Raw genomic sequence first — 19,294 nt, 5'->3', positions numbered from 1 at the left:
ATCAGAGAGGAAGACCACAAAAAGCAGAGCCCAAAAGCAAGAACTGTGGAGTGAGAGCTATGTGCAATACAGCTGACTGAACTAATTATTTTTTTCCTTTAATGCAGTACTGMAACATAAAGCAATTCCAACACCACATTGTAAAACATATTCCTTATTGAGAATTTCTTGCCCTCCATGATTCCAGGAATTAACTTTAGAAGACAAACACATTAATATCAGGAAATAAACCATTAGGTAAAAACCTTACAAACTGACTGCAATCTCTCCACGACCCTTTAATTTTGTTTCTTCTTACAAAATGAACGTTACATATTGCAAATGTCACTACAACAATCTCCTGTCACCACAGTAAAATGACCAAGTAAAACTAGCCATGCAAAATCCATGACTTACTGAATTCTCCATAACATTGGCCTATTATAAACTCATATCTGCAGTTTGGTGTATTCCTTAGTAATTTTCATTTTGTAACTTACACGTTGTTCCCTTTCACTGTGGCTGTACTTGTCCCAAATCATGTAGTTCAGCTGAATRATAACAACAGGCAGATTGCACATGCTATAGTTGGGGATACCAGTCTCACTGGTCATCAGGTTAGCAWTTATTTCCCCTTTCAGTTGACATACTGCCAGTTTCTCAGAGTGTACAGCATTAGATCTTAGTAGGGTAACAGGCGATCACAGTATCTGGAAGGCTTCCATTAGTACTCTGTGATGGGTCTCAAAGTAACTTGCTAGCTTTAGGAAACAGCAGGAAAATTTCCAGTTCATCAGCTCTGCCTAGTGATTACGAGACCAACATGAATTCAATGGAAAACTCCAGACAGCTGAAAATAGAATTAAGAAAACATACATTATGATACTCTCCAGCCAAAACATTGAATCATAATGCAGTGCTATTTACAAAAACAATTATAAAAACAGTATGTAAATCAAGTAGGTTGGCATTATTAACAACAAGACCATTACTACTTGCAAAAGCTATACTGCATCCCCACCTTTCCAGTAATACCYTCATTCATGCACCTCTATCTTGGTAGCCCTCTGACCTGATTAGCTGTTAGCAAGTAATTATGCATTCTGAAAAACAAGAAGTGTCTCAACAGAAAAAGTTAGAAGGACTGCCTGATAAAAAAATYCAACTGTTTTCACTGAAAACATGCATTCTTCCTCTTCTCTAAGCACCAGTTACATTTGAAAAACCCATGGATCACACCTTCAGCAAATGTAAATTGGGGGGGGCCGCACTGAAGCCAGCTGTAGTAATTTACATTCATTAAAAACTCGGTCCACATCTTTTTCCTTTTACCTTGTTTCATTTCCTACCCACCCCCTCCTGCAAGCACATAAACCCTTTTAGCTTCATTTCACTGGCTCAGAAACAAGCCAACAGCTGCTTCTGAGGCAGACAGAAATGCTGCTTTTGGCTYGGCAGCAAGGTGTGCTTGCTGTAAAACAAGCAGCTGTCTTGCTTACATAGCCCACGTGGAGTGCCATGATTTAAACTCTAGCTGTATACAAAAGCATTTACCAAATTTTAAATACATCTCACTCTTTCTGGATTGTGAGGTACATGTATRTAAAAGGAGGAGGAAGGAAAGAGAAGAGTCCTTCCTATATGACTATATGCATGGGTATGTAAATCCTCACTCCACAGCATATGTAAAATTACAAAATTTTACTATAAAAATTTCAGCAAATTTTGCTTTATGACAAACTACCATGCTTATCTGTGATTTTTAACACCCACATTCTCAGTAGCAAAAACTTTTGCCTCAGGCTGATTTTTTTCACTTTTGTTTTCTTTGGAGGAATAATTTTTAGTTTCTAGGGACATTTTAGAAAGAAAACCTCCATGCTGTTTGAATCAATAACATGAGAAGAAATGAGATTTTTTTTTCCCAATGCCAAAAAAGAATTCATATAATTTTCCTCCATATAAATTWAAAAAAATGGTTTGGATTTCAAACTAGGTAAATCTCATCTGCATTTGCATTCAGGGAGGATAAATTTTTACAAGGAGAAAAGGTAAATATACAAATAACAAGCTCCGAAAAGTGGGCATGTGTTTGAATTGAATGTGTTTATCTCACCGAGGGGTGGCTCAGGATTAAATGATTTCTTAGCCTCTTTCGGTAAAACCCTGCACACTGGTTTGAGAGCTCATTTATATAGATAATGTATGAGCAATTTTACTGCTGAAGTTACACTAGTGTATGCTCTTTTGGAATCTACACAGTYCATCAAGTCTAAGATTTGGTACCTGAGTTACCAAGGCTACATAAGTAGTCCAGAATAAAACTATTGGTAATTATCACAGCTGCTCTGTTCTCTGGTTGAAGAAACTGTTCAAAAGCCTCAGAAAACACTTCATCAATTCCGAGATCAGAGTACTACTTCCACAAGTGTTTGTGCACAAATATGGCACCACAAAAGGGAACATTGCACTTTGCCGTCCAGACCACTACGTCGCCACTCTTTAAACAAGCACTAATTTATCCAGCTATCTTTGGGCACTGTAATATGCAAAGAGTGCTATTATTTTAGGAATATAAAGTTTGCCATATTCATTCAAACCACCTATTCACCAAATCAAGAATCCAGTTGCTCTGTATATCATACACAAAGCCATATGTACTGAAAGAGCACCCAAAGATGTGTGAAATACATATACAACAACAAGAAGTAAATTCAAATAAGCACATTGCAAATAAACTAAACAACAACAAAGCCCCAGGCAGCATCATTAACTTTGTTCAACATTAACCACTGTACTAAAATATACATGAATAAAATTTCTAGTACTGTATATGTTTGGTTTGCTTTAATTGCAAAGCCCATTTATATTACTTATTTTTCAATCTGAGTTAACTTATAATTGTAATTTCCACAGGCATTTTATGCTAAGATCTTACTTTAAAAATATACATCACCATTTTGTTGGTTTCTCATTTTCATCTACAATATCCCTTTTCATATTTTTATGTGTATAAAACTTTATATAATTCTATAATAATTTTCTACAAACATTTTTATACGTGTRCATACACAAATATATAAAACACCATAGTCTTGATAGCACACTGACATTGCTTTTTTCATGCTCTATTTTGCATAGCAAATGATCCAAGCCAACTGTGCTGCCCACACGCGAAACACCAGCGATGAACCAATGGTATACCAAGGAGGGAAGAAAGAAAGGGAAATCACTTTCATATTTATGAAGAACTGATAATATTCAAATCATCCACAATACAATTTAAGGATGTTCTTTTGAATAAATTATTAACAGAAATCTCCCATACCACTGTTGACTCTTTTTTCTTGTTCAGTTGCATAACCTGTGTTTGTATCTGAACCCTATTAGTCTCCAGGACTTCAAATACATTTTTCCAAAATTAATATCTAGTTTCAAATAATTTAATTATTATTACTATTTAATTTACATCTGTAATGTCATAATGATTTACTCCACTTAATAACTCAACCCTTAATGTAAATATTTCTCTGATTATCTAGTACACCTCATCTCTCTCCTGGGCTGCCAAGATATTAGTTTAACTTTTACAAGTTTTGTGAAATAATAGGTTGATAAGGGATTTACAGAGACAGCATAAGGCTCAGCTTAACTTGACAACAGGTGAAAGCACAACAAGCTCTTTCACAACAGCTGTGTGTTCTACAAACAGTAAAAAGAGGGATTTTTCTCTCACACGAGACAATGCGACAAATGTATTTAGGCCAACAAATACATGTTTGCAAAAAAGTCTCACTAATGACATGTCTATTGATGATGCTCAACTGACAATAAATGTGACACAATGTGGTAAAGCTAGTCAAACCTCATTCATATTTAAATAATAATTACTACACTAAACTACAAGGCTTGACTCTGGAACCCCTCTTCYCACTCCTGACTTCAAAAGAATCCCTATTTACTGAAACAGGCCCCAAAGAGCCAATGCTGGACAAATGCCTTCCGTGTATTGCATTATTTCATGTTTATCATTGTTTATCAACAATTTCAGAGCAATATCAACATACCATATTAACATGCATCTAGTGAGTTAATCATTACAGCTTCCTGAACAGCAGCTCAACCAAAGACATCATGCTTTGCAAAAAAAAAAAAAAAAAAAAAAAAAAAAAAAATAGCCTACTAGACACTGTAATAGTGCAAGCTCCCAGGGATTTGCTAAATGATTCTTAGAAAATTAATTTGCTATAAATTAACTTTGTATTATTTTTTATAAAACTGTTCTTTTAAGGTCTATTTTGGGATAAGATCTTAAAGCTTGATTCAGCAAACACGCAGCATTACTATTCACATGACACTGAGATGAACCAGAGCTTACTCATGTGATAAAGGCTGCTTGACTGTAGAAGTGACTGCAACAACTGTGATTTCCATTTTCCAAGGAGGAAAAAGAGGTTCACTGTCATTTAACCAAAGAACACACAATGGGATTTGCAAAACAGTTTAGCATGCAATGGTCCAAAAAAATGTCAGGAGTTCCCACTTTCGTAGCAGTTGACAGAGAAATAGGGCGATGCCAAACACTTTTGAAAGACTTGCACATCATGTAAAGTTGGAGTTTAAACAAGTGTCTGAAGTAACATACAAATATTCTGAAAGTTAAGTTTGCCTAGGAGTTTTCAAGATTCTGGGCAAGACACCTAACAGACAGGTCCCTCCTTTGATTACACAGATGAAAGAATCCATAAATTTAGTAAGTATCAGAATTTGATTCAACCAGGCATTTTAAACAGAACAATGTACCAGTCGCTCTTCTGTGAAATACATGGCAACCTGCCTAGAATGACAAACCCAGCCCCATGGCACTAACAGACCTGCCTAAGACCTCGACAGCCAGATCATCACTGCCCCCAGCACTTGCCACTACCAGTAATTTGCTAGTTACACTATTGACATTTCTCTTTCTTAAAAAAAAAAATAATAACAACTGAGCTAAAATGGACAAACAAAATCACTATCCAAATGAAGTTCTAAGTAATTMTTAAAATAGAAATCTCTTATTCTTCATTCCCTAGTATGTCAATATACTCCTATATCTGTTTTTTTCCCCCACCCCTTTCTTCACTTCCTTTTGGACATTGCTACTAAAATGCCTGTCATGGCCAGCCAGAACAGATACTATCTTGTGATACTTTCCCAGTTTGAGAGAAAGCAAAAGTTTCAAAAGTGTCTATTACATTGCATTCATTTGCCACAACAGTCTTATTCAGGTAGTTAACTAGAAGTATTTAAGATGCTGGGGTTTTTTTCCTCTTTACTTACCACGTCTTTCATGTCATTTAAGAATACAAAAGGTTTAGAAGTTTAAAAAGTAAATCTGAAATGGAATTTTATCAATAAAATTCAAAATCAGCTACCTAAAAAAAATTCTTTCCCTCAAAAAACCCTTCCCTTAAGTCCAATGATTCCATTACTAGTAAATAATAATAGTAGTAGTATTTTTTTCAATATGAAACACAAGTTGCAGCTGCCTATAATTCTTAGTCTACTTACAAATTATTCGAAACATGTTAGCAACTGCTAGCCTCACATCTATGCAACTAATTTGTTCCAAACTGATATGGAAACCCCTAAATATTTCTTAACAATATATTATTTTGAAATGCGGGGGAACACAGACAAGTAACAGGACCTAAAATAGCCAGTAGTCACTGTCATTAGTAACTGAATAACGCTCTTGAAATTGCATGTTGTTATGTATGTTATGTTATGCTGTAGTAAATTGCTTTTTGCTTCAACTCATTCAAATGTCTACTTACTGCACACAATTTATGAAGCAGATTTCCATTTACCAAAGAACTGTAAAAAATGTGTGTCTTCCATTCAGTGTGTTTATGGAGACATTTAATCCATGTCTCAAAATGTATTTGATTGTTCATACACCTGGAGTCTCTGGATCTTTCAGTCTACAATACTTAATACATGTGATTTAAATTCTGATATTTTTCTACAAATTCTTAGGTGAAACATTCAGTTTGCATTCTGATACATATACCTAGCATGATTAAAATTCTATTTAAGTTTAATATTATGCTTTAAATTAGCATTTATAAATTATATTGCATGTATCAAGATGGAACATTTACTTGAATTCATACATAAGAATAGTAGAAAGATAAGGCAACCAAGAAAGGTAACCATGTTACCAGGACATTTATTTTGCAAGCTATTAAGTTATTACATGGGAAGCAATACATTTTCTCTTTTTCTCCAGACATTTCTTATGTCATTTTACAAACACAACATGAAGTGTTGATATTGTTTTCCTGCYTGTGGCTTATCAATAGAAAATTAGAGTTCAACCTTCCTCCCCCTGAAATGGAAAATCCTTACACCTAAAGAGTGCCACAGTTTGGTCTTCCCCTTAGATAATTCTGTAGTTCATTAAATGAAAACATTCAGAATGGCTCTTGCTGCAAGGCAGGTTTACTCTGTATGCTCACTTTCAAAAAATAAAAGCATTGTACTTTAACACAAACACTCTTGCCGATCTTCATAATAAGAAGCCAGCTACAGAGTGACTAACTCTCTCAGTAGTGGAAAAGTCACTTTACTCTGGGGGTTTACCTAACAGCAGTGATCTGAAAAGCTGCAATATGACAAGCTTTTAAATCAAAGCTACTGTGGAATATGCCAGCTTTTCTGCAGTCCTGCCCTTTCCAGAACACTAGCAGATAATAGCAGATTTGTGAGTAGGAAACTTTCCTTGAGCTAAACTCTGTTCTTGAGTAGATGTTTAGCTCTCAGTAATCTCAGAGGGAATCAGACATAAGCATCTGCACACATACTGACCACTGATATTTAAACCTCATTATTCCTGCTCCTTTGAAGGACTGTGGCACAAGCAAGACTTAGGACAGAATTTGTCACAGTTGCAGTCAACAGGCATTTTGTCACTGGCTTCTGTGGGAACACAAGTGGACCAATGGAGCTGAACCTCATTTGCAGTAAGTACTGTTAGCCGTGTTCTGCATTTAAAGTAAACAGTTCTGCTTTGTGCAGAATTTAGTAGTTCCAAGAATGCAATGAAAAGTAAAATTCAAAAACAACCAAAAAAAAATCAAATAAAAAGAGGAGGCAGACAGCAGTTTTAGACTGTGATTGTCAGCAGTCAGAAGGACTCTGAAAATATAACCTTGCTTGCTACTAAATTCAGTTTAACCACTGTCAAGAAACACACTGTTGAAGCCTACCTTTCTTTCTAATATGATTCTCCAACTTTCTCTCCCTGAAAATGTAGAAAAAAAATATTCTGAACAGCATTTATACTTACTACTTAGTATCTGCAAAATATCTCCTGTTACTAAAGCATGAAGTGATAACTTTGCTCATTCTGCCTTATTTCTGCCTCCCATTGGACTACTACCACTAGTAAACAACAAAAAAATATTTGTCAACCCCTTCCTCAGGGAAGCTTCCCAGGAAAAAAACATAAGGTCAAAACAGTTAAAACTTCAAGACTTATCTTGTCTTTAATATAATGGGTAAAAGCATCCCTTACTACAAATRATATGCTGGGTTGATAATTTCCTACTGTCCCTCGTTTTTGGTATGAAGGAACAATTACAATTACTGCTTATTACTGCCCTTTGAGAATTTTGCCAATAGTACTAAAGTAACTTAATTTCAGCAATATTGATACATTTTTGACATGGAAGAAATCCAGCAGTATTGTAAAAAGTGATATAAATTGTATATGGGACATAAGTATTTAGAGAGTCAGTATGCAGCCTCGTAGTTATCTTGCAGTTTACTTATAAACACAATGTAGCAGCTTTATTTATATCTTCAGGGTGCTTGTTCTGCTACGCTGCCTCTCCTTCTCCTTTTCTAAATCACAGGCACCCTCTCATAGGAAGAGGCTGCTAAGTGCAATGCTGCTGGTGGATCCTGGCCAAACAGCAAGAGGATTTGGCCTCAGAGACCGCTTCAGGGCACCTCCAGAGAAGTGCACAGAGCTACGGTGTCCCAGTATCTTGCCTGTTGTGGGCAGGTGATGCAAGTTAAGAGCAGCCCTAATCTGTAAATGGGACCAGAGCATACTACCAGTAAAATAAACTTGGTGCAAAATCGAGCTTTAGACCATTTCCTCAAAGCTGTTTTGTGCATTTTAACTCATGGCTTTGGCTAAATGTGTACTGAAATCAATTTTCTTGCAACCCCTCACTTGACACAGTTTGCAAACATCAAAACTGAATCTGACACAATAACATTCATCTTACAGTAATACCTACAGTGTCCAACCAGGACTATTAACCACATTCAGCTTGAAAAGATCACTTCACGTGACCAGAGAAGCAATTCATATATTTTTCCCAGTTACAGCAAGTAGTGGATATGCAGTAGGAAAAATAAAGCTAATCAGAAACAAACCTTTGAGTTATGTTTAAAGTGAAATCAGGTTACCTCTGCTGAGTGAAAATGAAATCCCAAATGAAATCCAAAAAAACTGAAGAGAAGGCAAATAATATTACCCAAGATTATGACAGCAGACTGTAACTTGTACACAGATTTGTTGATTCAAATAGCACATATAATGAGAGCTAAATATTCTGACATAGACTCAGAAAAATCACAGTAGATTGTCATTTATCTGTTATGCCRTATCACTGCCAAGCTGCGAAGTAGCACAGTATGTTCAAGACACACATTCTACCTTGAAGATACCAAATAACAGAGGAAGATTCCATTCAGTGACAAGTTTGCCAGGCTTCTGCCAACCCAAAATACTGCAAAGTTCACTGATACATATTTGCCACACAGTTCAAGTCAATGCAAGACAGAAGAAGGCCTAAGAAGATGGCTAAAACAGTGACTGTATAATTCAGAATCAGAAATAATCCAGATGGTCAACCAACCATAGGGAAATGAAAACCAGCAAAAAGCAGACCATGGCACTGCTATCGGATCTTCCTAACAAATCCTTGGTTCTGTTGTTCTGACTATGTCTTCCAGAACAACTTTCATTGCTCTTTCTTTTCCAAATATAAGCTATTAATATTTTAATTGGAATACGCATGAAGAAAATGAATGAGAAGTACAAATGACATTTTACCCGTCATTTGTACTAACTAATTTAACACTTAACTTAGCTTTAACTAATCAGGACTTGCTAGAAACCTATGGGTAAGATGGGTCTATGCTATGACTCGTTCACTTGTTTATCACTGTTATATCCTATATCCATGACTAACATGGTTAACTGACTTGACAAAAACTCAGGAGGAAATCAAGAGTAAAGCCAGTCATAAATCTTGCAGTCCCATCTCCTTGTTATCTGCATTAAACTCTGTGTTTAACCAGTATGTCTAAAAATATAAATGTCTTCATACTGCTTAAGTATTTAACACAGTTTGGACTATAATAATTTACTTAGCAATTTTAATTCCAGAATGTCTTTAAGCTTCACAGTTGTATGAAACACAAAGAGAATGTTGAAATGTTGAAGAACCAAGGAAAGCAGACAGAAAAGCATAGCTGGTCCTCCCCTTCCCCCTTCCCCATGCAGCCCCCCCCCCAAATAAAAATTAAAAAAAAAGACAAAAAAAAAGAAAAAAGAAAAAGCTTTTAGGATACTCCACTGAACAGAACTTAACATTCCAAAATTCAGTCTGGTCAAATCATCAAAAAGTACTTGAATGACCACAGGTGGTCAGAACACTGGCTTCCTGTTTAATTCTGAGGAATCTCCTCCAACAGTACAGTTTCTTCTAGCACAACACTGGATAATTGGTTCAACACAGACTCAAAAGGYAGCATGTTGTTTACTGAATCCTCATTACTATTTTTATCAACACTGTGGGCCTCTCATCCGAGTACTGCTCAACTTTCATTACTTAGCCTACAAGATCTTTTAAGGCCACAGCTGGAGTTACTATGGAAAGATTACCTAAGTTTTAATTAATATATTGATGTCATTAGTGATCTAGGATAACACAATTAAAAAAAATGAAAACATGAGAATAAGACTATAGGAGACTATGAATAAAATTATTGGGTGAAATGTTACTGCGGATGAAAAAAAATATTACCTTTTTTTCCCTGATATGGTTTGTAACGTGCTAAAAACACAACTGGAGGACAAAGTCAGAACAGAAGGGAATGGGCTGAATATTTTTGTACATCCGGACACACATTCTTTTCTGAATAAATAAAGAAGATTCTAAAGAAGGCAATTACATTATTATTCTTAATTCACTGGAAATCCAGAGAATTGTTTACACAGGCCTCTTGCAGACTAAGCAAGTATTTCAGGGGCACCTCATCTTCATAGTTCCAGTATGCCTCTTGTAGAGCTCAGGAAAGATTATTCTTCTACAGTACTGTTATAGTGTCCTGCTGTATTTTAAAGTTTTACAATCTTCTAGGCATTAGGACAGACTGACTAGAGAATGTGAACCATTACAATAGTAACACTAAATAAGTTTCCCCAACTACCACAATATTTATACCTCCAAAAGACAGGCAGTTTCAGAGAGATGGAGTATGGCTTCAGAGTCAGGACACCTAATCAAACTGACCCAAAAACACAAAACATTTTCCTACAGTTTAGGATAAAATGTTCTCCACAGTTGACATTTGCTGAAAGTTACTAGGTTATAGCTGGGATTAAAGATACCATGAGCCCCTACTTTCAAGTGATTTGACTTTTCCTAAATATTTACACCCTGATGTTAATAGTGCTAGTTTACCACACTGGAGAGTTTTTTTTTTTTCCTACAAATTCAGAGCACAGTCTGCTACTATTATTCACAAACTATTTCAAAAGGTAGAAAAACAATTTCAGAACTACATAGCTTAAAAATAACCAATAAACCCATATCTGACTGTTTTATGAGATAAATGCATGTAACAAACATTTCCTGGTTATGATTGATAAATTTTGCAAATGTATGYAAAGCAAAAGGGAAACATTATTTTTGAGTGGAAGATACATGAGGACATTCAATGAAATATGGTAAAAAAAAGCTGTATGTATGAGAAATGCAAAATTAAGCTTTTTTATTTTTGACTGTAGGAGCAATGTTCAACTACTACTTCAGCAGAACATAAACAAACAGTTATATCATCTTGCAGTTAAAGAAGTAAGGTGACTCTCCTCAGCAGGAGGACATTAACATGTCAGAAAGCATCTGTGTGAGAAAGAAAGCTCTTCAACTCAGCCAAGAAAATAGTAAGATCTAATGTCTGGAAATTGAAGTTAAACTAACTCAGACAGGAAATAAATGCGACTTTTTTTTTTTCCAATAATAAGACCAATACCCATTAGAACAACTCACTAAGGGATTTGTTGACTTTTCCTCAAGACTAGATGTGCGTTAATTCAGCTGACATATTTTGATGCAAGAAAAGTTGGTTAATATTCTGTGAAGTACTATTTTGACATTAAAAGCTTTCAATTTATAGGATCATTTCAGAACAAATTTCAGTGTTTCAAGCTCTCCTCAACTATCTAAGCAAGAATAAGGCCACTCATTTTAGAACAAAATGTCCTGCATTCAGTTTTAAGGAAATAGCATTCTCATCTCTTTCAGGAGATCTTCCCTAACATTCTCCACCATCTCTATGACTTTTAGTAATATAGCTTAACTGAGAGGCCTTGTTTCCTGAACAGGAATTAATGAAGTCTTCAGAATGATTAATCTCTAGTCAATAGCTAAAGGTAGAGTATAAGCTTTAGTGTTTCACACATAACACGTAGGGATGAGTGAGATGAGAGTGCTGAGAGATTGCCTATAGTCTTCTTTCCTACATACATTACCCACAGTTGGAAAGCAGCCTTAGATTATCTGGTCATCCTGACRGTCTTACTGTTTTTGATGGTACTTCTGTGACATAGTTTTTCTGATGAGGCAATGGAATTAATACTTACTAGTCCTACAGATTTACCATTTTGCTTTCAATTAGTATTACTCACCATAACAGCATTCTTTAATTCCACATAAAATACTTCAGGAATAGAAGTATTTGGTGGTAGTCTGTAAGGACATGGATGGCAGTTTGTAAGGACCTATGGTAGTCTGTAATGATCTGGATGTTCAAGAGGTCCTGCTCCCAATTAATTCCAACTGATAAACTGCATTTTGAGATAAAAAATTAAAAGTACACTAGATACACTTCTAGTTTTATATTCCTTAGCAACTGCTGCAATTGCACTTAAGGATGTTTAGTGATCTTGAATGCAGAAATCACAAATGGATATAGTAAATGATCCAGAATATCTATTYTCAGTGTTCAGATACAGTCTATACAGCAACAGAACTTTAAGCYCTTCTGCTTCCGCCTCCTGCCCTGATCTAAAGACTCTGGTGAGGTGTTCAACAGAAAGGATTCAATATTGCTTAGATTCTGGCTATGGGGATTGCATGCCTGAATAATGATCACTGTTTCATGTAGTCCTGTGTTACTCTGCATTCATCCAAAAACATAATGAAAAACATTTGTGTTCTTTGTTGTATCTGGCATCAGAATACTGAAGACTTTGCACTACCCACTGCTTGAAACTTACAATGAGATACTGTTTTACATCATATTAGAAAAAATAAAGAAGTGAGCTAAAGGGGTAAATCATAACCACATGGCTCACATTTAATGAGTATATTTCTATACACATGAACAATCACAAATGCATACTATAATCATTTGTACTACATGTGCAAAAGCTATGAAATCCAGAGACATCATCTAGTTTTTGAACTCATTGAAATTACTGTTCAATTCACGCACAATATAGAGCAATTGTGCCAAAGGAACAGTGGAAGATTATTAGTATTTTAAAAAATGGGTATGTATTAACTATGTATTTTAAAAATCGTAATAATTTGGCCATATCAAGTCCAGCTTTTCCAGACCACTGAATGGCACATATAACATAGGAACAATATTCCTGCAATTTTCCATTGAGATGTAAACAGCATAAAAAGGAGGTTCAACCAAAAAAAAAAAAAAATCACAACAAATGATTCTTAGCAACAATATCTCACTTTTTTTTCCCCACTTGTTACATCCATTCAGTCTGCCAGATGAAAACTTTAGGAAAAATTGCTATCTCTGAAAGTAAATGTACTGCATTTTCTTGCTAGAAGAAGAAAATGTAATGAAATCCACCAGCAACTCAAGAGAAACATAAAGGCAACCATAACTACAAGTGCTCTTACCTAGATCTAAGAAATCATGTTAACAATTGTGACCAATGATAGGAAATTTCAAAATATTTTCATTTTTTAAAGTTCTGATCTTTTTATGTTGGAGCATATTCTTTATTAAATTTTCTGCTTGTCTTGACTACATATTAAAAATAATGGTAAAAGTACTGAAGACTGCTGATTAGTATACATTAAAGGTCTACACCTGTTACTTGAGCAACTTTTAGCATGTAATTGCACAGTGAAACTCACTGCCCTCAAATCTGTTCATATCTGTAAGTGCATTAATAAGTCACAGCCTAATTAGGAGAAGTGGGTACCCATGTTTTTTCAGGATCTGTCTGAGAGAAAGTGAAGAGAGGAACTTCACTTACTTCTGCTGTTGAGTATCTTTCACACATTTTCAGCCTCTTACATCAACTCTATTGAATGCTTGTGAGAGCTCAACAGGAAGGCTTTCTCTCTCTTTGAGGTCATGAGAAAATTACCCACTAATCTTGAATATACCCCCAGGCTAGAATTCCAGCTATGGATGCAAATGCAAAATACCAGAATAAATGAGGAACTGTTCAGTGTGATCAAATCAATTTCTCTATGAGCATGAAGACAGTGGACACCACTGTCCCTCAGTCAGTTTTTTTCAGAAATGGCTAAATTATTCAGCCATTATTTGGAGTGGCTGACAAATCACTTCCTTGGAACAAATAGGAATGATTTCAGGTACAACAGGACAGGCAGGCCTATTGCATCTCCTGTTATTATGACATTACCATCATAACTACAGGTGCAGCAACAGTTGTGTACAGTGTATCTGGAAAGGAGTGCAGACTGAATTTGACTCTCCAAATTACACAGGACTGACCTGCACATTTTTAGTTTCAGAAATATTGTTTTAAAGTATTTTCACAAATCTGCAGCTGATGTCAGTTAATGTCTACAATATTTTTCACAAATGCAGCACGTACATCTTTTTGCAAATAAAAAGTTTACTGAACACAGTAATTAACCAGGGGCTTTTTTGGTACTCTGAAGGGGGAAAACAAAAAAAACAAAAAAAAAAAAAAAAAAAAAAAAAAAAAAAANAGAGAGAGAGAGTAGAAAGTCAGACAGAGATTTTGTGACATTTGCCAAAAACCTTGTTATTGCCAATATTTTATATGGAAGGTGTTTAGACACAATGGAAACGAATGGATAGATGATATCCTAAAACAGATTGTGCACTGCCTGACTGCTTTCAGATAAAAAAAAAGATTAGAGAACAACTGTTCATACCCAGCAATTCTAAGAATTTCTAACATAAACACATTACTACACTCCATGTCACAGATCAGACACAAAAAAATGGCTACTGTGAAAAATCCAGGCGATTTCAAAGACAGTTAGCACACCTGTATCACAGCAATGTCTCTAGCACTGCCATAGGGCAGCATTATACCATGCTTTTCATGTCACACAACTCTTTMTTAATAAATATTTTCTTAATAAATAAAATATTTTGAGGAACTGTAAAACATTGTAGATACAATGAATTTCTGTTGAAGAARAAAATAAGTCGTTACAACTGGAAAGTTACTGTCCTTTAGCTGAAGGACTTTTTCCACTGGAATGATACTGTAATAAAAATATCAAACTAACAGTGGGATTTTATACTTGCTGTAACATACAATTTTAATGTATTTTTGAAGTGCAACATAATTTTGCTGATAAAGCTTTAAGCAAAAAGATAATTTGCTTTTGAAAGTGAAAGTACATTCTGTTCATGCAAGACACAAAAGACTGACAGCCTTAGCAAACCACTCGTGCACAGAACATGACTTGCAGCAGCCTCTGCACATGCCTGCAGTGCAATCTAAGAGCACCAAAATTCATGAAGGCAGACTAAAGCTAACTTTAATTTGTGCAGTTGCATCGCTTCAGGCACCAAGTTTTTACCCAAAGTCCTTGTGCAGTTGTACAATCCATGCTGAAGTCTACGTTTCTGTTACTACAAGCCATTATATCCAACAGTCATTAGTTTTCAGTGTTGATATACTGAGAACTGAAGCAGCCACTTCTTATACTAACTTTCCTTATCTTCCCCATGAGTGACAAGAAGTCACATCCCATTTCTTAGTCAACTTAGTGCCTCTTCACCAAGGCTTTCAGAATAACATGTAGTCCTGACCTTGCTCTGAATTTGACTTTTGATACTCAATCCAGTAAATGTAGGATTTACTGAGGGTGCTTTTTGGCAAGTATATTATTTGTTCTGTAAGTTATGAGAGGACTTAGACTGCCAACTCACCCAACAAAGGCCAGAGAGCAGCCGTTAACCTAACCTCTAGAAACATAGCCAGATCTGAACCTACTCGATTGATGAAAAGTTCTGTACACCCATTACTAACCTCTTGAGGCAGGTATCCCTGGTATAAAACAACAATTGCAGCAGCTGTGAGAACAGCAGAACTGTAACAACTCCATTCACGTAACACAGGTTCAAAATACTTAGGTGGATACATTCGTAGGAAGATGCATATTGAATCAGAAAGAGAAGAAAATATATTAGACAATGTTAAAAATTATGACTTTTATAAAGTCTCATAATGATCCTGGAATACATCTTCTGTTCAGCATTTTTTCTCTATGTGTAGTTAAAACTGCTCTGATCATTTTTTTCAAAAATTTTTAATCTATTTTCTTTATGCCTAAATAGCCCTCTAGTAAAGAAAAATAGGGTCAGTTACTAGCCCTTCTTTGCATGCAGAACTGATTTTTGTTGCCTGAAGAATGACATTATTTTAACTTTTCTGAATAAAATCAAACACCTCCTAAGGGTGCAGTCCTGCTCTTACTGATCTTAACAGGCACCTGGGTGAGTGTAGGACTGCTTACTAAATACAGTCTAGTTACAGGTTTAGGCTGCTGGAGAGCAGTCATTAATTCATACTCTTTTCTAAATGTTTCTTTTTAATTAAACCTGAATTGTGCTTAGAATTCATAACATTTTATCCTTTCTCTTGTAAAAATCCTTTGATATTAAAAGAATCTACATACAACACTTCTGTGACTATACTTACTGCCCGCTAATTTGTCAGTCAACATACTTGCAGGCCAGTTCTTCTCACATTCCTGACCACATTCAGTATTACTTAGGCTCATATTTTCTAAAGCATTCATTAATGTGGGGGTTCCATGATTTCTGGATTGACACATCAAAACCCTGACGTTCACAGCAGCTAAGCAGTCGTTATCCCAAATCCCTATTTGCAACACATGGAGTAATCAGTGCTTTGGAAAAACAGACTCATGGTGTCTCAGTTAAACATCTTTTCAAACTGGAACCTCGGGGGTCTTCTAAGTAGCAAATTTAAAAACAAGACACTCAGGCATTGCAAACCTCGATCTGTCTAATAGTCATGTTGAATCCTACAGCACAGAGCTTATCAGGATGGAAGAATCCACTCTGCTTCTAAGTCAGCTTTGTAGTACTAGATCCTGTACTAACACCCACTTAATACCAGCTTGGTACCTGGGCAGTGTTCCAGGAAAGAAAGGAAGACTCAAAAATGAAAACATTTGACTACAAGGAAGCTGATCTGCTTCTCTTTGCATGCTTACCTGAACATGAAGCCTATAGTTTAACAAGAGTGCTGTGCCAAGTGCTTTCCCTGGGGACGTCAGCATTAGAATTCCAGCACGGCAGAGTTAAGGGTGAATCTCAGTTTCCAAGTAAACTTAACTTTTAGGGATAAGCATTCAATCTTTTTAATTTACACTAAATACAAGTTTTGAACACTCTAGCATTTTTCTCTGCAAGATAAAACTGTATGCCCATATTTTTGAGAACCTGCTATAAAAATGAGAATGTACTTTAACAAATACTTGCAAAGTAATCTTGCAGTTGTGATTGATATGCATTGGTTGTAATGGTCCAGGAGACACTGAGGTCAAATTAAAGTTTCCTACGGCATTCTAAAACTCTCATATATTTTCCACTCTGAAGCTAGTTTCTTTATAGAGCACAAAAGGATATGAAGTGGTAAAACTAGCAGGTTTTAGCCAAGCCAGAGGATCAAGATGACAACAGTGATTGGTAACATAAAACTGCCTTGCTTTACCATCTGGACAGGCTCCCAAAATCTGAAAGTTGATGTGAATTATTACTGTTAGACCATACAATAATATAAGCCAACAAACCCAGCACCAGTCCTGGTACACGTATGCCACATATTTCCACTTCTATGCAGTCCTGGATGGAAAAAGAAAAGGAAGAAGACGACGACAAAAAAAGAAGAAGAAAAAGAAAGGATTTGAAGTGAGAAAAGGTTCTTACATCTCTGAACTGCTTTCAACTTACAGAATAAATAATGCTACATTATTAAAAGGAAAACTAAAGTGGCACGAATTTCAACCAGAGCAGAAGAAATTTTGTAACAGTTTCGTTGCTACTGCAGAACTTCTTCACCTTACAAACTTAAAACTTAGTTCTTTTTTAAAAAGTAGGTGTTTGAGTGAAGGATTGAAAAACAGGATAGAAAAATCCTGTTTGTGCAATCTACTGTTAACCTTAGTAGCTCCCTCCAGTGAGATAATACCAGGGCAAATAGCACTGCATTTTTAGGATTATCTTAATCCTAAAATTTTAACCAAATCTTCATTTTTGGCTAAAGTTGGTGATAAGATAGAAGCCTACATAAAACACAGGAACTAGACATTGCCATGCAAAACCAGATAAATTTAAGAAAATGCAGAACATCCCAGCATCTCCTCCATACATTCGTCTATTACCTTGCAAAACTAGAACATTGTGTATTTCTTAATCCAGGTGGAGCTTATTTGTCCACCAAGGCACCTTGACTAACAGCCACCATAATYTCATGCTGCTATGGTAACTGCATGAACTACTCTTAGATAACTAAAACTTTTACACTTGTAGTAAGCTATTTATGTCACCTGCACCTGTGGCAATGAGTTCCACAGTTTAAGTACACATGGGGTAGAAGAATAAGTATTCTTGTTATTTTGTTTAGTGAGTGATTGTATGATCCTATTCTTTGATACCAGGTGCATCTTATACTTACTGTTAATGAAGAAAATAAATAATTTACCTTCCTGAACCTACAGCTATAATAAATAATCGAGAACTGATTTCTAGTGCAGTCAACTTGGACAAAATGGCTTCTCTTGCCATGAATGTCAGGCTCTGTAACACTTCCATAATAAATTAGTTTATTAGTTAGAGAATTGCCAGTAAATATAACTTTTTCCAATGTTTAAGAGTTTACATTCACAAACTGTCAGAAAAACTACACTAGATGCTTTCAACTGAAGAAAAGGTCCATAGTTTTGAAAAGAGGGTGTCTTTGAATCAGACAAAATCTAAGCCACATAAAATTTCATAGATCATGACCAACACCATTACCTAGCAGCAGGTGAGAAGGCAGTACTGTTCAAAAAGCACAAGTGCAACATACTTTAGCCAAACTATTTTACCCACTTGGTGAACCATCTTGTTCCACATAATCTAAAGCAAGCCTGCACCGTATGTGGCCTAGAAAACACTTCCTTTAGCCTGCAGCACTGCCTGCACAGAGCAATTTTTCTGGCCAGGCCTACAGATGACATAGCAGAGTGACTGGCTGGGCAGCTGCYGATTCTCAGATTCACTGCAGAACGCATAAAGCAACTCCCTCCTTTTCCTCCCCCACCCCGGCATCCCATACCAATAGGCTGCAGAGTTGAGAGGCACCTGTAACTCCCAACTGTTGCTACTGCCCATAATCCTATTGTGGGATAACATGCAGAACAACACCAGGAACTCATCAGGCAAAGGCCCAAGAGGTGAGCACATAACAGAGAGGCACTGCAACAGAAAAGTGGATGAGCTAGGAAAGCAGTAACATTAGGTTTTTGCAGGAAAGCAAGAGACTAGCAGTAATGGTGGTATGCAGGACTTCGTTAGACCAAACATCCACATCAAACAATATACATTAAATGGCACTTAATGTACAATATCTAGCATCAAATGGCCATCCATAAAATGATGTGCAGTATCTGCATTATACAGGTTTTCACCTCTAACAAACATGGAAAAAAATAATATTTTGCACCCTAAAGTTGATATGACTCTG

The 19,294-nt window shown here is 35.9% G+C and overlaps 1 protein-coding gene across 3 annotated transcripts in view; it reads right to left on the bottom strand.

Annotated features, from left to right (window-relative positions):
• The window catches only part of PHF2 (PHD finger protein 2), a 98,568-nt gene extending 81,659 nt beyond the window's left edge, over positions 1-16,909 (bottom strand). For all 3 annotated transcript variants that reach the window (XR_014895527.1, XM_085302399.1, XM_085302400.1), the window contains exons 1-2: positions 16,782-16,909; positions 15,569-15,667 (exon numbers count right to left, since the gene is read on the bottom strand). Coding sequence is in view for 2 of the 3 variants with exons in the window: in XM_085302399.1 (XP_085158525.1) it covers positions 15,569-15,667; positions 16,782-16,789 (107 nt within the window). In the remaining variant the exon portion in view is untranslated. The remainder of the gene's footprint in view (positions 1-15,568; positions 15,668-16,781) is intronic.
• Between the last annotated feature and the right edge of the window lie 2,385 nt (positions 16,910-19,294).

This window comes from Rhea americana, unplaced genomic scaffold (assembly GCF_003343005.1).
Source record: "Rhea americana isolate MKP2758 unplaced genomic scaffold, rheAme1 scaffold_19, whole genome shotgun sequence".
NCBI lineage: Eukaryota > Metazoa > Chordata > Aves > Rheiformes > Rheidae > Rhea > Rhea americana.
This window is presented reverse-complemented; position numbering and strand designations above follow the sequence as displayed.